General features: G+C 49.0%; 1 protein-coding gene across 2 annotated transcripts; it reads left to right on the forward strand.

The window, feature by feature from the left end:
* The first annotated feature begins 376 nt into the window (after positions 1-376).
* LOC102462149 (butyrophilin subfamily 1 member A1-like) lies at positions 377-19,166 on the forward strand. Of its 2 annotated transcripts, XM_075914058.2 has the most exons (9): positions 377-893; positions 2,445-2,522; positions 2,683-2,756; positions 5,418-5,765; positions 7,425-7,706; positions 9,542-9,646; positions 10,378-10,398; positions 14,626-14,652; positions 18,179-19,166. In XM_075914058.2, the coding sequence occupies exons 2-9, from the start codon at positions 2,473-2,475 to the stop codon at positions 18,697-18,699; spliced, it is 1,428 nt and encodes a 475-aa protein (XP_075770173.2). In that variant the 5' UTR covers positions 377-893; positions 2,445-2,472; the 3' UTR covers positions 18,700-19,166. The 2 variants fall into 2 exon arrangements, with proteins under 2 accessions (XP_075770173.2, XP_089626971.1); XM_089770845.1 differs by lacking the exon at positions 2,445-2,522.
* The last annotated feature ends 1,048 nt before the right edge of the window (positions 19,167-20,214 follow it).

The following is a 20,214-nucleotide window of genomic DNA, read 5'->3' on the forward strand; positions in this document are numbered from 1 at the left end:
GCACTCACTCTGCACTGCTATTGGCTGGGAACCTGCAGCTGGCTACTTTTGGGGCGCAGCAGGGTCTGCGGTCCCAGGAGAGGCAGGAAGTTGCCTTAGCCCCCCCCCGCTGCGCCGCTGACCAGAAGCTGCTGGAGGGCAGCCCCAGCCCTGCCCCTGCCCAAAGCTGGAGCCCCTCCCCCCCACTCACAGACACCCTAAAGTTCCCCTCCTCAGCCCCACCCCAAAGCCCACTCTCCAGTCACATGATGTCGGGTCGCGGCGTCCACGATTTTCTTCAACGGGGTCCTGAGCGGGAGGGGAGGGGGAAGAGAAAGTTTGAAAACCACAGCTCCAGTGTAAGGGGGGGGGGGATAGCTCTGTGCTCCCAGAAGGGGCGGGGCCATAGGTGAAAGGGGCAGAGCTAAGGGCAGCCACTCACCCTGGTCCAGGCCTGGATCTCTGGCTGCCACTGCTGCTTCAGTAGCGACCCCAGGGCCGCTGTCTGGCTGGATCCATCCAGCTCTCTCGAGCCACCTCAGCTTGGCTGGTGTGGGAGCTCCCGGCTCAGCAGGATGGTGGCTGTTTCTTTAAGAGAAAACTCTAACCACACCCCCACCCACACTACACACACACACATGACTGGTTTTTTTGAAATAGCTGCATCTTTCCAGAAACAGACTGACTTTCGCTTTCCACCTTGGCAAGAGGAAAGGACATTTCTCAGCCTGGACCACAAACTTATTTCTTCTCAAAAATGCGCCGGAAAGCTTGCAGGAGACACAGAAGCAATTTTACAGCCGGAGTTAGTCGGCCCTGCAATTTGATGGAGTGAAACAAGCAAACAAGCAGAAGGCCCGTGAGGGATGTGCCAGGCCCTGAAGACTGTGACACGTCTTGGAAGGACAAATCAAGTGGGTTAACAGCTTCGAAATGACTCTTTATAGAAGGGGGTTTCAACCTGTGATCCATAGATCGCTGGGGGGGTCCGCAGGCTCTGAGTAAGGGGGCTGTAAAAGTCGGTCGTTGTAGCAGAATGGTCCTTGCCCTGCGGTTTGTGGACCTCGTGGGGGGGGGGAGCGGTCTGCAGACTACATCTCAGATTTCCAAAGGGGTGCACAGTTCCTAATGAAAAAAAGACTGAAGCCCCCTGCTTTGTAACCCCTAAAACACGCTGCGTATTGTGTGGGCAGATTTGTAATGTAAAGCGGGAATGATGAAATGCTCCTTACAGTGAATATCATAAAATGATGCTGGTCCCGGGTCAGAGTTCCGATCGGGGGTGGGCAATAATTTTTAATGCGGGGCAAGATTTTGGCTAATGGTCAAGAGCCACACTTTTCTATGGAGGGACTGCAGGGTCTGGGAGAGAGGTTGGGTGCAGAAGGAAGTTTGGGGTAGGAGACAGGGATGTAGGAGGGGGTGTGGGGTCTGCGAGGGAGTTTGGGTGGAGGAGGGGGTTGTGGTTTGTGGCAGGGGATTGGGGTGCAGGGTCCAGGAAGGGGTCCAGGTGCAGGAGAGGATTCTGGCCTTGGAGAAGGGGGTCTCGGAGGGGGTGCAGGGTCTGGGAGGGAGTTGTGATTTGGGAGAAGGGGGTGCAGAGCATTTGGGTGGTGACATGGGGCAGGGGTCAGGGGCAGGGAGGGGGTAGGGTGCAGGAGAGGATTCCGGCCTTGGAGAGAGGGTCTCGGAGGGGGTGCAAGGTCTGGGAGGGAGTTGTGATCTGGGAGAAGGGGGTGCAGAGGGTTTGGGTGGTAACATGGGGCAGGGGTCAGGGGCAGGGAGGGGGTAGGGTGCAGGGGAGGATTCCGGCCTTGGAGAGGGGTCCTCAGAGGGGTGCAGGGTCTGGGAGGGAGTTGTGATCTGGGAGAAGGGGGTGCAGAGGGTTTGGGTGGTGACATGGGGTAGGGGTCAGGGAGTGGGTAGGGTGCAGGAGAGGATTCCGGCCTTGGAGAAGGGTCCTCGTAGTGGTGCAGGGTCTGGGAAGGAGTTGTGACCTGGGAGAAGGGGGGAAATGGGTGCAGAGGGTTTGGGTTGTGTCCTGGGGATGGTAGTTGTGGGAGAGGAGGGAGTGGGGTGCCAGAGGCAGGCTCTGGCTGGGAGGCGCTTATCTAGTGGGCTCCCAGCCAGCAGCCCTGCAGGAACCTGAAGCAGGCTGTGTGCTGTGGTCCCAGGCTGGTCGGTTGTCCGCTCCACGTGGCTCTGCTCTGGGCATGGGAGTGGAGATAGGGAGGGAAGCTTCACACACTGCCCCTGCCCCCAGCAAAATTTCTCAGCTCCTCTCGGCCAGAAATTCTCTGGTCCAGCAACATCCGTGGTCCGGCATGATTTGAGTGAGCCGGGTGTCCGCTTGGGCATGGCCAAGTTTCCTGCAGTCTCATAAACTTTGTTTACAGCCACCTGTCCTGGCTCTTGGTGCTCTGTGCTGTGATTTAGCTCTAATTTACCCCTAAATGTCCCCACAGAGCCTAGGAAGCAGTGGACGGGCTGGTGATGCTGCTAGACAATATTGACCTCCCCATGTCTGGAAAATTCAGAACCAGGTGGGTCCCAAGAGTTCCTCACTAGAGAGATGCGACCTGTGGCAAAATTAATTCACTTAACTGTATAAAACATGGTCCTAGATGGTGTCTTTTTTATTATTTTCCCCCTACTCCTGGTGCACAATTCAACTACAACAACCGTTTTCTCGTTCTGTTGCAGCCCCAGAGCCAGCCCCTCTCAAATGGGCTGGATCATTTTCCTCGTTCTTTGTCACCTCCAGAGGCTGGAATCAGGTAGGAATTCCACATGGGCAGGTAGTTAAGTTCTGCTTATAAGAAGCACATGGGATCTTTCTCCAGGGCGGGGAGGGGAGAGAGGCAATAGGCCAGTTTGTTGTGAAAAACAGCATGTGGGTGTTCAGCATCTCCAAGTTTCTCACATCTTCCTGACCACCTGGCTACGTCTACACTGGCATGATTTTCCGAAAATGCTTTTAACGGAAAAGTTTTCCATTAAAAGCATTTTCGGAAAAGCACGTCTAGATTGGCAGGACGCTTTTCCGGAAAAGCACTTTTTGTGGAAAAGCGTCCGTGGCCAATCTAGACGCGCTTTTCCGCAAAAAAGCCCCGATCGCCATTTTCGCAATCGGGGCTTTTTTGCACAAAACAGTCCTGTGCTGTTTACACTGGCCCTTTTGCGCAAAAGTCTTTCAGAAAAAGACTTTTGCCCGAACGGGAGCAGCATAGTATTTCCGGAAAAGCACTGACGATCTTACATGAGATCGTCCGTGCTTTTCCGGAAATTCAAGCGGCCAGTGTAGACAGCTGGCAAGTTTTTCCGCAAAAGCAGATGATTTTGCGGAAAAACTTGCCAGTCTAGACACAACCCCTGGGTATTTGCGATGGCTTTCACACGCAATCTTCCCTCACCCCAAACAGTTTTACAGAGAATGTCAGGCAAAGGGTTACAGAGTTACTAACAAAAGATCTTTAAAAGCTGCAGAGGAGTAGCCCAGTTAGTCTAACTGGAAAAACTTAAAAAACAACTAATAGTCTCACAGCATCTTAGGGTACGTCTTTTTCAAAAGAACCCTGTTCACCTCTTTTTTTAAGGAAGAAGGGTTCTTTCAAAAAAGGGGGATTCTTTTGGGGGAAAAAAAAACCATCTAGACTGCGTTGACTTTTGAAAAAAAACCACTTTCGAAAAAGCGATTGGAAGAAGAGATGCAAATTAGCACCGAATTTGCATAGCTCCTTTCGAAAAAAGAACGTAGTCTAGATTTACCCTAACATGGCTCCCCCTGGGAGACTTTTAAACGTGCAATTGTACATAAAGCATTTCTTCAGGTTTGTGGCAGCTCAAGAGTTTGTCTTTCTCATCAAGGCTGTGTCTAGACTGCAGGGTTTTTTCGAAAAAAGTAGCCTTTTTTCAAAAAAACTTCACCTGCGTGTAGACTACAGCCGCGTTCTTTCGAAATTAAATCGAAAGAACGCGGCTTTTCTTTCGACAGCAGTACTCCTCATTTCACGAGGAAGAACGCCTTTTTTCGAAAGTGCTCTTTCGAAAAAAGTGGCACCTTAGAGACTAACCGAAGTGTAGGAGCATAAGCTTTCGTGGGCAAAGACCCACTTCGTCAGATGCATGTGATTCAGACTAACACGGCTACCCCTCTGATACTTTCGAAAAAAGGCGTTCTTGAACGCAAACGGCTTTTTCGAAAAAGAGCATCCAGACTTCCTGGGTGCTCGCTTTCAAAAAAGCGGCTTGCAGTCTAGACGCTCTTTTTCGAAAGAGGCTTTTTCGAAAGTATCTTTCAAAAAAGCCTCTTTTGAAAGAGGCTTGCAGTCTAGACGTAGCGCAAGAGAAGTTGGTCCATTAAAAGATAATACCTCACTCAACTTATCTGTCTAATATCCTGGGACCTACAGCAACAACTCTACATACATGTGTTATTTTAATGGGGAGGGTGTATGTGTAATAAACGATATGTGTTCTATAAACTACTGAGGGTATGTCTACACAACAGAGTTTTTTCGGAAAAATGGGAGTTACATTCACACTGCAATCATGTCCTTTCAAAAGAAAATTGGAAGAACAGAGGGGTTTTTCTGGCATTGGTAATCCTCATTCTATGAGAAAGAAGGCTTTTTGCAAAAGAGCTCTTTCGGAATAAGGCGTATGTGGACGGGGAAGAGGGAGTTCTTTCGCAAGAAGAGGAAAGAGGAAAAAACACAGATGCCTTGATGGCCACTCCACCCATAGTAATCACAGCTTACATGCAAGATAGCGTCCATTCAGTGTGGACACTCTCTTTCGAAAAAGCCATCTGCTTTTTCGATGCGCTTTCTCAGTGTGGACGCTCTTTTGGAAGTTTTTTCGGAAGATCTCTTCTGGAAAAGCTTCTTCCAAAAGAAGCCAGCAGTCTAGACAGAGCCTGAGGCTACGTCTACACTGGCACCCTTTTCCGGAAATGCTTAAAACAGAACAGTTTTCCGTTATAAGTATTTCCGGAAAAAGAACGTCTACATTGGCAGGATGCTTTTCCGGAAAAGCCCTTTTTCCGGAAAAGCGTCCGTGGCCAATCTAGACGCGCTTTTCTGGAAAAAAGCCCCGATTCTCATTTTCGCGATCAGGGCTTTTTTCCAGAAAAGACTACTGGGCTGTCTACACTGGCCCTTTTCTGGAACAGTTTTCCGGAAAAAGGACTTTTGCCCGAGCGGGAGCAGCATAGTTTTTCCGGAAAAACACTGACAATTTTACAGTAAATCATCATTGCTTTTCCGGAAATTCAAGGGGCCAGTGTAGACAACTCGCAGCTTATTCCAGAAAAGCGACTGCTTTTCCGGAATAAGTGGCCCAGTCTAGATGGAGCCTGAGTGTCTTATTTCAAAACTGTGTCAGGTTATTCCATTCTTTCTGAGTTGATGTTCTTTGTCTTCTGGCACATTTCACAGCTCAGTTTGCCGTCGTGGTGCCCGATCATCCAGTCACTGCTACCGTGGGCGAGGCATTTGTGTTGCCCTGTCACCTCTCCCCGAGGATGGACGCGGAGGCCATGGAAGTGAAATGGTTACGACCCGATCGCTCCTCAGTTGTGCATCTGTACCGGGACGGGAAGGACCAGAACGAGTCTCAGGCCCAAGAATATCAGGGAAGGACGGAGTTTTTGAAAGGAGGCCTCTCCACGGGCAGTGCCGACTTGAAAATCCACAGGATCAGACCCTCCGATGAAGGGCTGTACCGATGCTTCGTGCGGTCGAGCGTCTTTTATGGAGGAGCTCTGCTGGAACTGAAGGTGGCAGGTTAGTGGTTGGGTGGAGGCAGCCTTTCCAAACATTTCAGTGGCTTTCTTGGCATTTCCTTCTGAGGCGGCAGTTTGTGGTGGCTGTATTTGTTTCTGTGCTCTTTGTACTAAAGCTGCTCCAGTATCCACTGATTTCCCATCCCACCCTACCCCACGGAAAGTGACTGTTTTTGTCACAATGGATATATCTGCGGGGGATGCCCGTATGCAAAGACGTTTTTGATCAATTTCATGGCCAAATTGAAAACAAAAATCAAACTCTTCCACCCCTCCCTTCCATCCCCCCAAAAAGCTGGGAAAGTTGAGCCAAACTTTCAAAACACGCACACACAAAAGCCATTAAAACGGATCTATTTCACGGACAAATGGAAAACAAAAATAAATTCTTCCACCCCCCCAAAACAGCTGTCTAGGTTAAAAAGTTGAGCCAGACTTTCAAAACACAAACCAAAAAAATCCATTGAAACTGATCGATTTCAGGGACAAATTGAAAACAAGAACAAACTCTTCCACCCACTCCCCTCCACTCCCCAAAAAAGCTAGCTAGGTAAAAAGTGGGTCCTAATGGCAACCCATCCCACTAGAGTGAAGGGAACACAGAATCCTAGGGCTAGAAGAGATCTCAGTAGGCCAAGGAGGTCAACTCCCTGCCCAAAGCAGGACCAACCCCAACTCAATCATCCCAGCCAGGGCTTTGCCAAGCCGGGACTTAAAAACCTCTAGGGATGGAGATTCCACCCCCTCCCTAGGGAACCCATTCCAGTGCTTCCCCACCCACCTAGTGAAATAGTTTTTCCTAATCTCCAACCTAGACCTCCCCCACTGCAACTTGAGAACATTGCCCCTCGTTCTGTCTCTTGTCACTACTGAGAACAGCCTTTCTCCATCCTCTTTGGACCCCCCCCCCCCTTCAGGAAGTTGAAGGCTGCTCTCAAATCCTCCCTCACTCTACGCTTCTGCAGACCAAACAAACCCAACTCCCTCAGCCTCTCCTCGTAGGTCATGCGCTCCAGCCAGTCTTTTTGGTTGCCCTCCGCTGGACCCTCTCCCATGCATCCACGTCCTTTCCATAGTGGGGGGCCCAGAACTGGACACAGGAGTCCAGATGTGGCCTCGCCAGTGCCGAATAAAGGGGAATAACCTCAATCCATTCTTCTTTCTCATATGGTCACATCATTTACCACGGCCGTGGTTGCTGGCAAGCTACCGATGGCTTAAAACGGTAACATTTGTGCAGACTATGTATCTAAATGACAGGGGCAGCGGGTAGCCGAGGCAAACGGCCATGAGTGGCCCCGCCCACACTTGGCCCCGCCCCCCCCCCGGTTCAGCCTGGCTCCCGGGCTGCCCCCAGGCTTCAACCATGCTGAGGCTGTGACCATGGGCCATCCACTCTCCCATGCTCCGGGCCCAGGGAGGCTGGGGCTGCACGCCTGCTCTGTGTTCCAAGGCTTGGAGGGGGCTGGAGACCTACCCCTGCAGTGGAGGGTGGGTTGTGGGGGAGGGGAAGAAGGGTAGCTGGAGCCCTGCCCCTGTGGGTGAGGTCTTGGGGATGGGGCCTCGGGTGGAAGAGGTTTCTTCCCACAGCCCCAAGTTCACCCACCGCCGCTGCAAAAGGAGCCCATTGAAATAAGCGCTGTATCCCATTCTCTTCCAGGGTTAGGCTCCGAGCCTCACCTCTCCGTGGAAGGCTACCAGGATGGAGGGATCCGAGTGCTGTGCCTCTCAGAGGGGTGGTACCCGGAGCCTGAGGTGCTGTGGCAAGATCTCCGAGGGCGCCGTTTGCCTTCGGCCTCCCCGACAACCTCCCGAGGGGAGGACGGCCTGTTCGAAACGCAAACCGCTTTCCTCATCATGGAGCGTTCCAGCCAGAATTTGTCGTGCTGTATCCGGAACACCTTCCTCAACCAAGAGAAGAAATCCACAATTTCCATATCAGGTCAGTCACCATCGGAGCCACGCCCCAGCTGTCAAGAAACATAGACCCCATACATAACTGGTTATCGAAAACGGGAAGATTAAAGAGATGGCTAAAAAAAACAAGCCAATTGCTTACACCAGTGGCGCTCCACTTTTCCAGGTAACTGCACTCCTAAAGTGTATGCTAAAAATATGGAACTGGAAAGGAAGGGACGGAAGTTACAAAAGGAAAAACTGTCCTATAACTTTGCCTTTAACTTGTAACTTTTCCAAAGATGGAGAAGTTTCATAAGAACGGCCACACTGGGTCAGACCAAAGGTCCACCTAGCCTAGTATCCTGTCTGCCGACAGTGGCCAATGCCCCAGAGGATGTGAACTGAACAGGTAATGATCAAGTGATCTCTCTCCTGCCATCCATCTCCACTCTCTAACAAACAGAGACTAGGGACAACATTCCTTACCCATCCTGGCTAATAGCCATTGATGGACATAACCTCCATGAATGTATCTAGCTCTTTTTTGAACCCGTGTTAAAGTCCTAGTCTTCACCACATCCTCTGGCAAGGAGTTCCACAGGTTAACTGTGTGACAGCTAAAGTGGGGAAAAGGGAAAGTATGTGGGAGAGAGGAAGGAAGGATCCCAGGATGTTTTATCATAGCCAGTGGCAAAAGCTTAGGGCAAGAGAGGTGAAGAATGCAAACTGGACTTTTCTGAAAATAAATTTGGCGGGGGCAAGAGGGATTGGGGACCTATGAAAGAAAAATGTGCATTTTCAACACTGGGAAAATGCTTCCGAACCTCACTGGTGCAGAGTCACCCATCTGTTATAAATGGACCCCACCTTTTGGATCCCTTGAGCTTCCAAACAGTCTGTGTCCAGGTAAAGTCCAGGCACTGGCTCTAGCTCTGGGACTCGTGTCACACCCCTAAGTGTAGCTGCTTTGCCTGACACCTTTCCTTCACCCTAAAAAAGAGTTTACAACTAAAAAAGTGTTTAAAATTTGCCCCCAGTCTGTCACCAGCTCCACTGTCTAAACATCCGATGTCGTGTAGGCCTCATATTAGAATGCTACCTCTAAGCACTGAGATATTAATGTTAAACTCTAAAAAGGATGTTTTAAAGGGGCAGATTCACTTAGGGAATAGGGATCCCCTTCTGCAGAATTAAGCAGGGGGAGCCATGAAGGAAACCTCCTCAGAAAAGTCTGTTAGGGTACATCTAGACTACACACCTTTTTCAAAAGAGGCTTTTTCGAAAGATACTTTTGAAAAAGCATCTTTCGAAAAAGAGCATCTAGACTACAACCAGTACTTTCGAAAAAGCAAGACGCTTTTTCAAAAGAGAGCGCCCAGGCAGTCTGGATGCGCTCTTTCGAAAAAGAACAGTTTGCATTACCTAGCGCCTTTTTTGGAAAGAGCACTTTAGAAAAATGGCATTCTGCCTCTTAAAATGAGGTTTTCCGCGGTCGAAAAAACTGCTGTGTTCTTTCGATTTACTTTTGAAAGAACGCGGCAGCAGTCTAGATCCAGGGGAAGTTTTTTCAAAAAAAGGCCACTTTTTTCGAAAAAACCCTGTAGTCTAGACACATCCCTTACTGTTCAAAGTAATGTTCTTGAACTTTGAATACTATCTCCCGGTACAAAGCAGGCCTCTTGATTTGAATATTTACCTCCCTTAAATCGCTGTAGAAAACCCGTTTCTGATCTTCTGTGTGATCAGACAGAGACATTCATGCAAGCGCCTCTCAGAGACACCAACCCTTCTTTGGATGTTATTGACTTGCAATTAAATCAGGTGACTTTTGTGCAAGGCTGCTCACGTAAGGAAAATTCCCGGCGTTCTATTTTTCAGATTCTTTTTTCCCCAAAGTCTCCGTTTGGATGGTGTTTCTGTGCATGAGCCTGGTGGCTTTCTTTGTCTCCATTGGTCTTACTCTCTACCTCTTCAAAGTAAAAGGTAAAGTGTCACTGAATGAAATACCGTACAGTACCATGGGAAAGAGGGCAGTAGAATTCCATTGAGTCAGCTTAAAGGGTTTGGGTTCATTTACGTGTCTCGCTGGGTGCAGGTGGGGCAGAAATTCAGGTTCTAAGCCACGTGTCCCTCAGCTTTGGGGGTCCCCAGATCCTGGGGAGGAGGGGCCGTGAGTACCCTAAACATCATTCACTCCATAGACAAAATGTGTCTGTTTCCATTTTAATGCTTACCGGGCAGTACCGTCACAAAAAAAGCACTGGTTGATTAATCTAATTTTAACATCCCTAGCCTACACAAGACCAGGCAGGTCGGCTTAAGGTATGCCATCCAGATACACAAAATGCCAAGCCACCAAAGGGTCTACCCTGCAGGGGACTGATGGGAACACACTATGATTCTATGCTTCCTCACAGAATGAGGAGTACAAGACGCCAGCAGGGGCTGCTCTCGGCGTTCGATTTGGGGGCCTACACTAAGGCCTACACGCTAAGTTGAACACTAGAAGATCGACCGCCGGAGTGTCGGTCTTCTCTGTAGTGTTGACATACCCATACTGATTTAAGGAAATTCCTTGTTCCTACATGTGGCTTCAGCAGTGTGGAGAGGCATGGATACATTTTGCCAATGAAGGACGCAGTCCTTTAACTGTGGAGAAGAAAAAATAACACACACTGCTCAATAACGTGATTCTGTTTTGGTTTGCTTTTCAGAGACTCTTGTCGCAGAACTTAGTAAGTCTCAGTCACCATCAGTATCTTTTGTGCTAATGTGTATGCATGCAGTGGTCTTTGTTGGCTTTGTGTACGTCTGTGTGGCGGGGGGATAGGGAGGTATTTAGGGAGTTGGCTGGGGCTTTGTGATATATCAGGTGATGCATGAAAAAATTCACACCAAAAGCAAAAGTCTTATCTTATTTGGCTAAAAGCAACACATTTGCCTCAACTTGCATACTGACCATGTCACATAACATAATAAAGGCATTGGATAAAACATGTAAGAGAAAGGAAACAACCAAACTTTGCAACTTTGCAGTAAAGACACGAAGGCTCACAATTGTTTCTTTGGCTCAAGAGATGTTCAAATGTGCTTAACTATTTAAATCCAGGCTGGGTATCTCTCTAAGGGTACGTCTACACTGCACTGTTATTTCGGGATACCGGAGTATCTCAAAATAGCTATCCCACGTCTTCACAGCAAGCCCGTTATTTTGGGCTCACTATTCCGACATCCCTGTAAACCTTGTTCCACGAGGAATAAGGGACGTGTCAAAATAGCGGGTTATTTCAAAATTTGGCGCTGTGTAGATGCACCCTAAAAGAGCTTCTTCTAGCTCACATGGATGCTACAGGCTTGACAAAGGAATAACTGAGGAAAATTATCTGGTCTATGGAATGCAGATGAGACTAAATGATTACACTGGTTTCTTCTGGCCCTATAATCTATAAATAAGGAATGCAGGACTTTCACTGGGGATTCTGCTCTTAATTTGCTTAGGGGGATTTGAAAATCCCAGCCCAAGTAAACAGTGAATGCATGAGGAATGTATTCAAATAGTAATATTTTCCAGTACAAATTGAACTTCTCTAGTCCAGCACCTTTGGGCCGAACCAGAGAATTTGCCAGACTACGGGCGATCAATATTGTCTAACAGTATTACCAACCCTTCCACTGCTCTTAGGGCTCTTAGGGTACATCTGCTCAGCAGCGAATAACTGACTTTTTCCGAAATAACATAGTGCGCGTCTGCACTACAAGCCTATATTTCAAAATAATGTCCAGCTGGAGGACTTCTTACTCGGACTTATGGTAACCCTCATTTCACAAGGAGTAAGGGAAGTCGGAGGAAGAGTGTTCTGCCTTCCACTTCCAGCTGTGTAGCTAGCGCCAAAAGCCGAATGAAGCTATTTCGACTTCAGCTACGCAATTGACATAGCTGAAGTTGCATAGCTTAATTCGACTTTAGCCCTGCTGTGTAGACGTACCCTTAAAAGACATTTAGAGGTAAATTAGAGCTAAATCACAGCACCGAACATTGAGAGCCAGGACTGGTGGCTGTAAAAAAACTTTATGAGACCACAGGAAACTTGGCCACACCAATGATAAGTGTACACCCGGCTAACTAACATCAAGTTGGACCACACATATTGCCAGACCAGAGAGTGCCAGACTAGAGAGCTGCGTCTAGATTGGCATGATTTTCCGGAAATGCTTTTAACGGAAAAGTTTTCCGTTGAAAGCATTTTCGGAACAGAGCATCTAGATTGGCACGGACGCTTTTCCGCAAAAGCACTTTTTGCAGAAAAGCATCCATACCAATCTAGACGCGCTTTTCCGCAAAAAAGCCGCGATCGCCATTTTTGCCATCGGGGCTTTTTTGCGGAAAACAAATCTCAGCTGTCTACACTGGCCCTTTTGCGCAAAAGCTTTTGCCTGAACAGGAGCAGCATAGTATTTCCGCAAGAAGCACTGATTTCTTACAGTAGGAAGTCAGTGCTTTTGTGGAAATGGAAGCGGACAGTGTAGACAGCTGGCAAGTTTTTCTGGAAAAGCGGCTGATTTTCCAGAAAAACTGGCCAGTCTAGACACAGCTGAGAGGTTCAACCTGCATTGCTCTAAATCGTTTAAAACAAAGATTAAGGATTTTATGCTACTTCTACTGACTTTAACTAGACCACTATCAAGCCCTATTCCTCATGAAATTGTAGTACATCAGTCAGCAAACTATGATAACCATTTATTAATACATAGTTATATAGTTAATGCAAACTCTGATCCTGAAACCAGTCTGTTTAAATGTGTAACCTTTGAGAGAGAATTGCTGGTTTCACATCGGACATAATGAGGAATTTTTCATGAAAATATTTTTGATGAAAAATTCTGGGTTCAAGAAAATTTCACATTTCCTATAGAATGGGGTCAATTCTTGTTTGTCTTTTCCCACCAGACAATCAAAAGAAAGCATTTTATTTTGAGTTGGGTGTACATTAGCCTGTGCACCTCTCATCCCCCTGCACCACTACAGTACTCTGTGGGATCTGTTGTTCAGAAACATTATGTCTCAGTTCTCTCCTATGCACTACGTCTCCCAAGATACATTGTGCTCTTTCCTCTGGCGGATCCTGGAGACACGAAGTACCTGAACTACAACTCCCATGAGCCAGTGTAGCAGCCCAAGCAGACAGATTAATATGAAGCCCACCAGCATAAAAACATAAGAACGGCCATACTGGGTCAGAACAAAGGTCCAGCGAGCTTTGAATCTTGTCTGTCGACAGTGGCCAATGCCAGGTGTCCCAGAGGGAGGAAATAGAACAGGGGATCATCACCCTCTCCTGTCACCTGTTCTCAGCTTCTGGCAAACAAATGCTTTGTTTTGGATCAGGGATGTGAGGATAGTCTGTTCTGCAAAACACTGGCATGTTTCAAACGTATTGGTCCCAACTCAGGACAAAAACAAAGTCAAAACGAGCGGAACTTCCCGTTGGATGGAAATTCCATTTCAAAACCAGTTGTACTATTTATATTATGGTAAATGTTCAGGGACGTTACATTTCCCGCCAATGTATCATTTTCGGCAGTGTTTATTACATTGCAGAGGGGTAGGTGTGTTAGTCTGTAACTTTAAAAACAATGAGTGGTGTCGTGGCACCTTAGAGTCTCACCATAATATATAGGATCCCGAACTTTCATGGGTAAAGCCCACTTCCTCAGATGAATTGGAGTCACAGAATCACTGGGCTGAAAGAGACCTCAGGATGTCATCGAGTCCAACCCCCTGCCCAAAGCAGGACCAGCCCCAACTAAACCATCTCATCCAGGGTTTTGTCAAGCCAGGGTGTCTCCAATTCATCCTCATGTGTGTTTTACCCACGAAAGCTCAGGATTCTATATATTTTGGTTAGTCTCTAAGGCTATGTCTACACTGTGGGGTTTTTCCAGGGTACCGGAAAACTGCCGTGTCCAGGGAACGCGTTTGCTCTTCCGCTTTTTTTCGCAGAAGAGCAGGCGCGCTCTTTCGAGGAGCCCTGTATACTTCATTCTACAAGGAATAAGGGCTTCTCTGAAAGAGGAGGCTTTCTCGCCATTTGACCCCGTCTACGTGGGGCCAAATGTCAGAAAAGCCTCTTCCGGAAAAGCAATTGGAAAAAGCTATTGTGTAGACATAGCCCCAGGGTACGTATACAAAGCAGGGGAAAAGTTGAATTAAGATACGCAACTTCAGCTGAAGTCCACCCCTTGCTTAATTCGGTGCTGTCTACACAGCAGGAAGTGGAGGCAGAACACTCTTCCCCCGACTTCCCTTACTCCTCGGCTGTGTCTAGACTGGCAAGTTTTTCCGGAAAATCAGCCGCTTTTCCGGAAAAACTTGCCAGCTGTCTACACTGGCCGCTTGAATTTCCGCAAAAGCACTGACGATCTCATGTAAAATCATCAGTGCTTTTCCAGAAATACTATGTTGCTCCCGTTCGGGCAAAAGTCTTTTTCCGAAAAACTTTTGCGCAAAAGGGCCAGTGTAGACAGCATAGTATTGTTTTCCGCAAAAAAGCCCCAATCGCGAAAATGGCAATCAGGGCTTTTTTGCGGAAAACCACGTCTATATTGACCACGGATGCTTTTCCGCAAAATGTGCTTTTGCGGAAAAGCATCCTGCCAATCTAGACGTGCTTTTCCAAAAATGCTTTTAACGGAAAAGTTTTCCGTTAAAAGCATTTTCGGAAATTCATGCCAGCATAGACGTAGCCTTCATGAAATAAGGGTTACAGGAGTCGGAGTAAGAAATCCTCCATTTCGACCTTATTTCAAAGTATTGGCTTGCTGTGTAGACGTGCTGTTTGTTATTCCGAAATAACGCTGCTGTATAGACGTACCGTAAAGTGCCACAGGACCAATTGTTACATTATTTATGTAGAACCCTGTTCAGTCAAATTTCTCATCTCTAATTCTGTTTTTGGTTTCAGAATGGCGAAGAGTCCTCACACATCCAGGTAATGGACGTTAATAGAGAAAATGTTCCCCCTGGCATGTGTGAACGGAGCAGGGTGGGACGCATTGTTATAGGACACTGTGAGGCCAGATGGGTTGTGTAGCTGGGGCCAATCAGACAACAGCACGTCTGTCTGTTATAGCTGCTCTTCTTTCTACCCTCTTCTTGTACGTGTGCTGCCAGGTAGAGTGCTGCAGGGAGACTGGGAGCCTGTAGTACCTACTAATGCAACAGCGGGTAAAAGGGTCTTTGTTGCAGATGGACAAAACTAACCAGCCTGCAGTCATGTGCAGGAAAACACATAGGCTATGTATACACTGGCATGATTTTCCGAAAATGCTTTTAACGGAAAAGTTTTCCGTTAAAAGCATTTTTGGAAAAGCACGTCTAGATTGGCAGGACACTTTTCCGCAAAAGCACTTTTTCTGGAAAAGCGTCTGTGGCCAATCTAGACGCGCTTTTTCGCAAAAAAGCCCCGATCGCCATTTTCGCAATCTGGGCTTTTTTGCGGAAAACGGTACTGTGCTGTCTACACTGGCCCTTTTGCGCAAAAGTCTTTCGGAAAAAGACTTTTGCCCGAACGGGAGCACCATAGTATTTCCGGAAAAGAACTGATGATTTTACATTAGATCGTCAGTGCTTTTCCAGAAATTCAAGCGGCCAGTGTAGACAGCTGGCAAGTTATTCTGGAAAAGTGGCTGATTTTCCGGAATAACTGGCCAGTGTAGACACAGCCGGAATCTCTTGCCAGTTTGTCGTAAATAGAATGGCAATAGAAAGCAAGTTTTTTCTCCTCCCCCCATTTGATACACTGTATCCTCTGTGCTCTGGGGTCCCTAATTCGGGAACGCTCGTGGTACGGACCCTAGCAGGGGGAGGAGAAAGAGGCCCTGCGTGCTGCCTCTCTCCCACCCCCAGCTGGGGGAACAACAGCGCAGTAAGCCCTCTTCCCCCGCCGCTCCTACAGCAAGCGGGCGGCGGTGCCTGGGAATGGCAGGGAACGCAGAGTGCCGGGTAAGCGCCCTCCCCCCATGCTCCTCCCTGCTTCCCTGGCCCAGCAAAATTTTTCATGGAATCCTCAACTCCTAGGACTGGAAGAGACCTCAGGAGTCATTGAGTCCAGCCCCCTGTCCAAAGCAGGACCATCCCCAACTCAATCCTCCCAGCCAGAGCTTGGTCAAGCCGGGGGCTTAATCTGGCCAACGCTGAGGATTGAAGAGATTCAGGTGTACTGACATTGAAGCAAGAGACAGGCAGAGATTTGATAAAAGTGGTTTTGACACGGTGTAAGGGAGATTTGTCTTATTCTTTTAGGGTGTGTCTAGACTACAGGGTTTTGTCGATATAAGTGGACTTTTGTCAACAAAACTATACCTGCGTCCACACTGCCTTTGAGTTATGTCGACATAACGTCGACAAAACTCAGCAGTTTTGTCGACGTATGTAAACCTCATTCTACGAGGAATAACGCCTTTTGTCGACAAAGTTCTGTCGATAGAAGGCGTTATTGCATCTACACTGTCCTTTGCATCCACACTGTTATGTCGACAAAGCGGCTTGCTTTGTCAACAGAACTGGATGTAGTCTAGACGCTCTATGTCAACATAAGTTTTGTAGACAGATTCTGTCAACAAAACTTATGTCGACATAAACCTGTAGTCTAGACATACCCTTAGAAGCTGGGAACGAGCGACCAGGGAGGGCTGGCTTGAGAATTCCCTGTTCTGTTCCCTCCCTGTGGGGCATCTGGCCTTGGCCACTCTCCGCAGAAGCTACGTCTACACCGCGGGTTTTTTGCAGAAGAGGAAATGCAAATGGAGTGCTCATGTGCATATGCAAAGAAATGTGCAAAGAAATTTGCGTATCTTCTTCCGCTCCTTCTTGCGGACGAGGTTTTTGCATTAAAAAGCCCCGTGTAGACTGGGCCATTTGTTGGGGAAAACCCCTTTTGCAGAAGAGCCTATAAACCTCATTTTTGGAGGAATAAGAGATCTTATGCAAAAGGGGTTTTTTCCCGACAAACGGCCTTGTCTACATGGGGCTTTTTATCGCAACAACCTCTTCCGCAAAAACGGAGCAGAAGACAATATGCAAATGAGAGTACGAGATATGCAAATGAGCACTCCATTTGCATTTCCTCTTCTGCAAAAAACCCGCAGTGTAGACGCAGCCAGACAGGACACTGGACTAGATGGACCTTTGGTCTGAGCCAGTGTGGCCGTGCCTACGTTCTGTTCGTTTCCCCACCCCCATGAATGCGGGCACCCCGCACCTTTTCTTCTCCGTCATCCCTTTCAGAGACTCCTTATTGTGCTTGTTTTGTTTTTTGATCTTTCCTCGCCCCCCTCCTTACCAGAGGGGTACGCTCTGAGCCATTAGCCCTTCAAGCCTATGGAATGTAGGCCCGCTGCCGCACGGTGAAATCCTGGACAGCACAAAAACCCTGGCCCCAGGGGCACTGTTGCTGTCTTAAGACTGGAGCATTTCAGATGTGGCATTTTTTTCCAAGCAAGCCAGGTTCAGAGGCGCAGGGCACTGACCCAGAGTCCAACCATGGGATGACTGGGAGGCAGAGAAAGGAGGGTTGTGGCTGAGGTGGTCATTCACGTCAGCTCGCAGTGGGAAGAAGGGGTCATGGTTTCCCTAGATGAGGATGTGTCTACACTGTGGGGCTAATGTTCAATTAAGCAACACCACTTCAGCTGGGTCTGGGATGGAATGGGCGGGGTCTGGGATGGAATGGGCGGGGTTTGGGATGGAATGGGCGGGGCTTGGGATGGAATGGGCAGGGTCTTGAATGGAATGGGCAGGGCTTGGGATAGAATGTGCAGGGTCTCGGATGGAATGAGCAGGGTTTGGGATGGAATGGGCGGGGTTTGGGATGGAATGGGCGGGGTTTGGGAGAGAATGGGAGGAGTCTGGGATGGAATGGACGGGGCTTGGAATGGAATGTGCAGGGTCTCAGATGGAATGGGCAGGATCTCAGAGGGAATGGGCGGAGTTTGGGATGGAATGGGCAGGAATGGGCGGGGCTTGGGATGGAATGTGCAGGGTCTCGGATGGAATGGGTGGGGTTTGAGATAGAATGGGCAGAGTCTGTGATGGTATACTCGGAGTTTGGGATGGAAGGGGCGGGGCTGGGTCAGCCAGTCCTGAATGCTGCTTGGAATGTGCCACGTTACCCACCCCCGGACAGCCCTCAGAACCAACCGGAGCATGCCATGCGACGCTCCGGTGGCCAGGAGTCCCAGGCCTTTTGGTACCTCCGGGCCCTGGGGCAACTTCCCCCTTCACCCCTCATCCCGCTCCCAACCCCCATCGGCAGGCCAGCTCTCAGGGGAGTGAATGTTGTCTGCACTGTGCTGTGATCAGAGCTGAGGGGTAAATCCTGGAGGAAGGAAATTTCCTGATTCGTGCCGCAGCTGGGGCAGCTCCTGTCACTGACACCATCCAACCCTCCCCCAGGGCTAAGCACTGCCCCCTCACGCTCTGATTCTCTCTCTCTCTCCCTCCCCTCCTCCCTCCAGCGAAGGTGACTCTGGATCCGGACACGGCTCATCCCCGCCTCATCGTGGCCGAGGATGGGAAAAGCGTGAGACAGGGAGACACCCAGCAGGATCTGCCTGACAACGCCGAGAGATTCGACTATGAGTGCTGTCTGCTGGGCCATGAGGGCTTCACCTCAGGCTGCCATTACTGGGAGGTGGAGGCAGGGGCTGGAAAGTACTGGGCCGTGGGGGTGGCCAGAGACTCGGTGAGCAGGAAAGGAGAGTTCATGTCTGACCTCAACCCCGAGAGGGGGATCTGGGCCATAAGGCTGTACGGGGGCCAGTACCACGCCTTCACCTCCCCAAAGACTCCTCTGACCCTGAGGCACAGCCCCAGCCGGATCCGGGTTTGTCTGGACTGCGACCGGGGCCAGGTGGCATTTTTTGATGCTAAGAACCAGGCCCCCATCTTCACGTTCCTGCCAGCCTCCTTCACTGGAGAGAGGATCCACCCCTGGTTCTGGGTCAGAGGGGGATCCCAGCTCAGCCTGTGTCATTGAGGCACAGAACGTAAGAACGGACAAATTGGGTCAGATGAAAGGTCCATCTAGTCCAGTATCCTGTCTGCTGAGAGTGGCCAATACCAGATGTGCCAGAGGGATGGCACGCAACAGATAATCCTCATGGGATCCCTCTCCTGTCACTGATCTCCAGACAAACAGAGGCAAGGCACACCATTCCTACCCATCCTGGTGATTAGCCATTGATGGACCTAACCTCCATGAATCTATATAGCTCTTTTTTGAGCCCTGTTAAAGTCCTAGTCTTCACAACATCCTTTGGCAAGGAGTTCCACAGGTTGACAGTGCGCTGAGTAAAGAAAAACTTCCTTTTGTTTGTTTTAAACCTGCGGCCTACTCATTTCATTTGGTCACCCCTAGTTCTTGTATTGTGGGACTACGTCAATAACTCTTCCTTATTCACTTTCTCCACACCAGTCATGATTTTATAAACATCTATCATCTCCCCCCCCCCTTAGTGTCCTCTTTTCTAAAGTTGTCAGTATTGAGTAGAATGCTTCTTTGGATCTGATTTACCTGAATTAAATTTTTGCCTGTAAATTTTAGGATCACTCCTTAGGTCTGTGGTTCTCAACTGGTGGTCCATGGTGACTTTTCCGGTGGTCCACAGGAACATTGTCCTAAGTCACACGGTGTGAGCAGGCGCCGCCGTGAGGCTGTTTTACGCCGTGTTCACAAGCACGCGTTGCATCATCCATAGTGGTCACCTAGGACGCAACTGCGTTGTGTTGCCAGTAACTTCCGTCTGAGGCTCTGAGCGTCAGTGTAGCTGCTGCCGTCGTGCTGAGCGGTTGCTGTGTCATTCGTCCTGTGCTACGTGTGCTGGAGGTGGTCCACAAAAACGTTCTGATCGGCCTGGTGGTCCGTGGACTGAAACGCGTTGAGAACCACTGCCTTAGCTAGAGTTACAGTTTGCAGGCACTGAAATCTTTGCAGGCTATTGCTTTCCACACTAGTGCTCATTCCAGGCCGGCAGAGTGGTTCCTGCCAGCTAGGGCAATGCCCACTTTCTGATGCTGAGGGGCGTGATTTTAAACAAACTGCATCTGTGACGCTATCCAGAAGGAGCCAGAACTGAAAAGAGCCCTGTAAAAACGGCTGCAAGAGGATGCTGCAAATTCCACCCGGCTGCATGGTTGAAAGGACCGCCAACTGGCATTCCCTGTAAGCTGAGCGCTTGGACGGCCCCCAGGAGAAGTTCGAATGCTGCCCAGCTGATGAGCAGAGCACCCTCGGCCGGCAGTGTGTGTTTCCTTCCAGTGGTGGTGCACATCCACACATGCCTCAGTGCACATAAGATTTGTTCTGCACGTGCATGGGAAAAGTTAGAGGAAACTTTGTGGTTCGCTGTAGATACAGCTTCTTTTGGGGCTGCCGGTGTCCCTGTTGAGACAGTGAGCTGAGCCCAAACACAAAGATAACAAAAAAACAAGCGGCTCCGTTCACAGGCAGCAAGAGGGGATAATGCATATCCAGAGCAAAGGATGCTCCTTA

The sequence above is a fragment of the Pelodiscus sinensis genome, chromosome 19 (genome assembly GCF_052426305.1).
Source record: "Pelodiscus sinensis isolate ZL-2025 chromosome 19, ASM5242630v1, whole genome shotgun sequence".
NCBI lineage: Eukaryota > Metazoa > Chordata > Testudines > Trionychidae > Pelodiscus > Pelodiscus sinensis.

Coding starts and splice junctions, on each gene's coding strand:
- LOC102462149 (XM_075914058.2), top strand. CDS start 2,473: ATGCTGCTAGACAATATTGACCTCCCCATGTCTGGAAAATTCAGAACC. Junction 7,707..9,541: donor ATCCACAATTTCCATATCAG/GTCAGTCACCAT, acceptor TCTATTTTTCAG/ATTCTTTTTTCCCCAAAGTC. Junction 9,647..10,377: donor CTACCTCTTCAAAGTAAAAG/GTAAAGTGTCAC, acceptor TTTGCTTTTCAG/AGACTCTTGTCGCAGAACTT.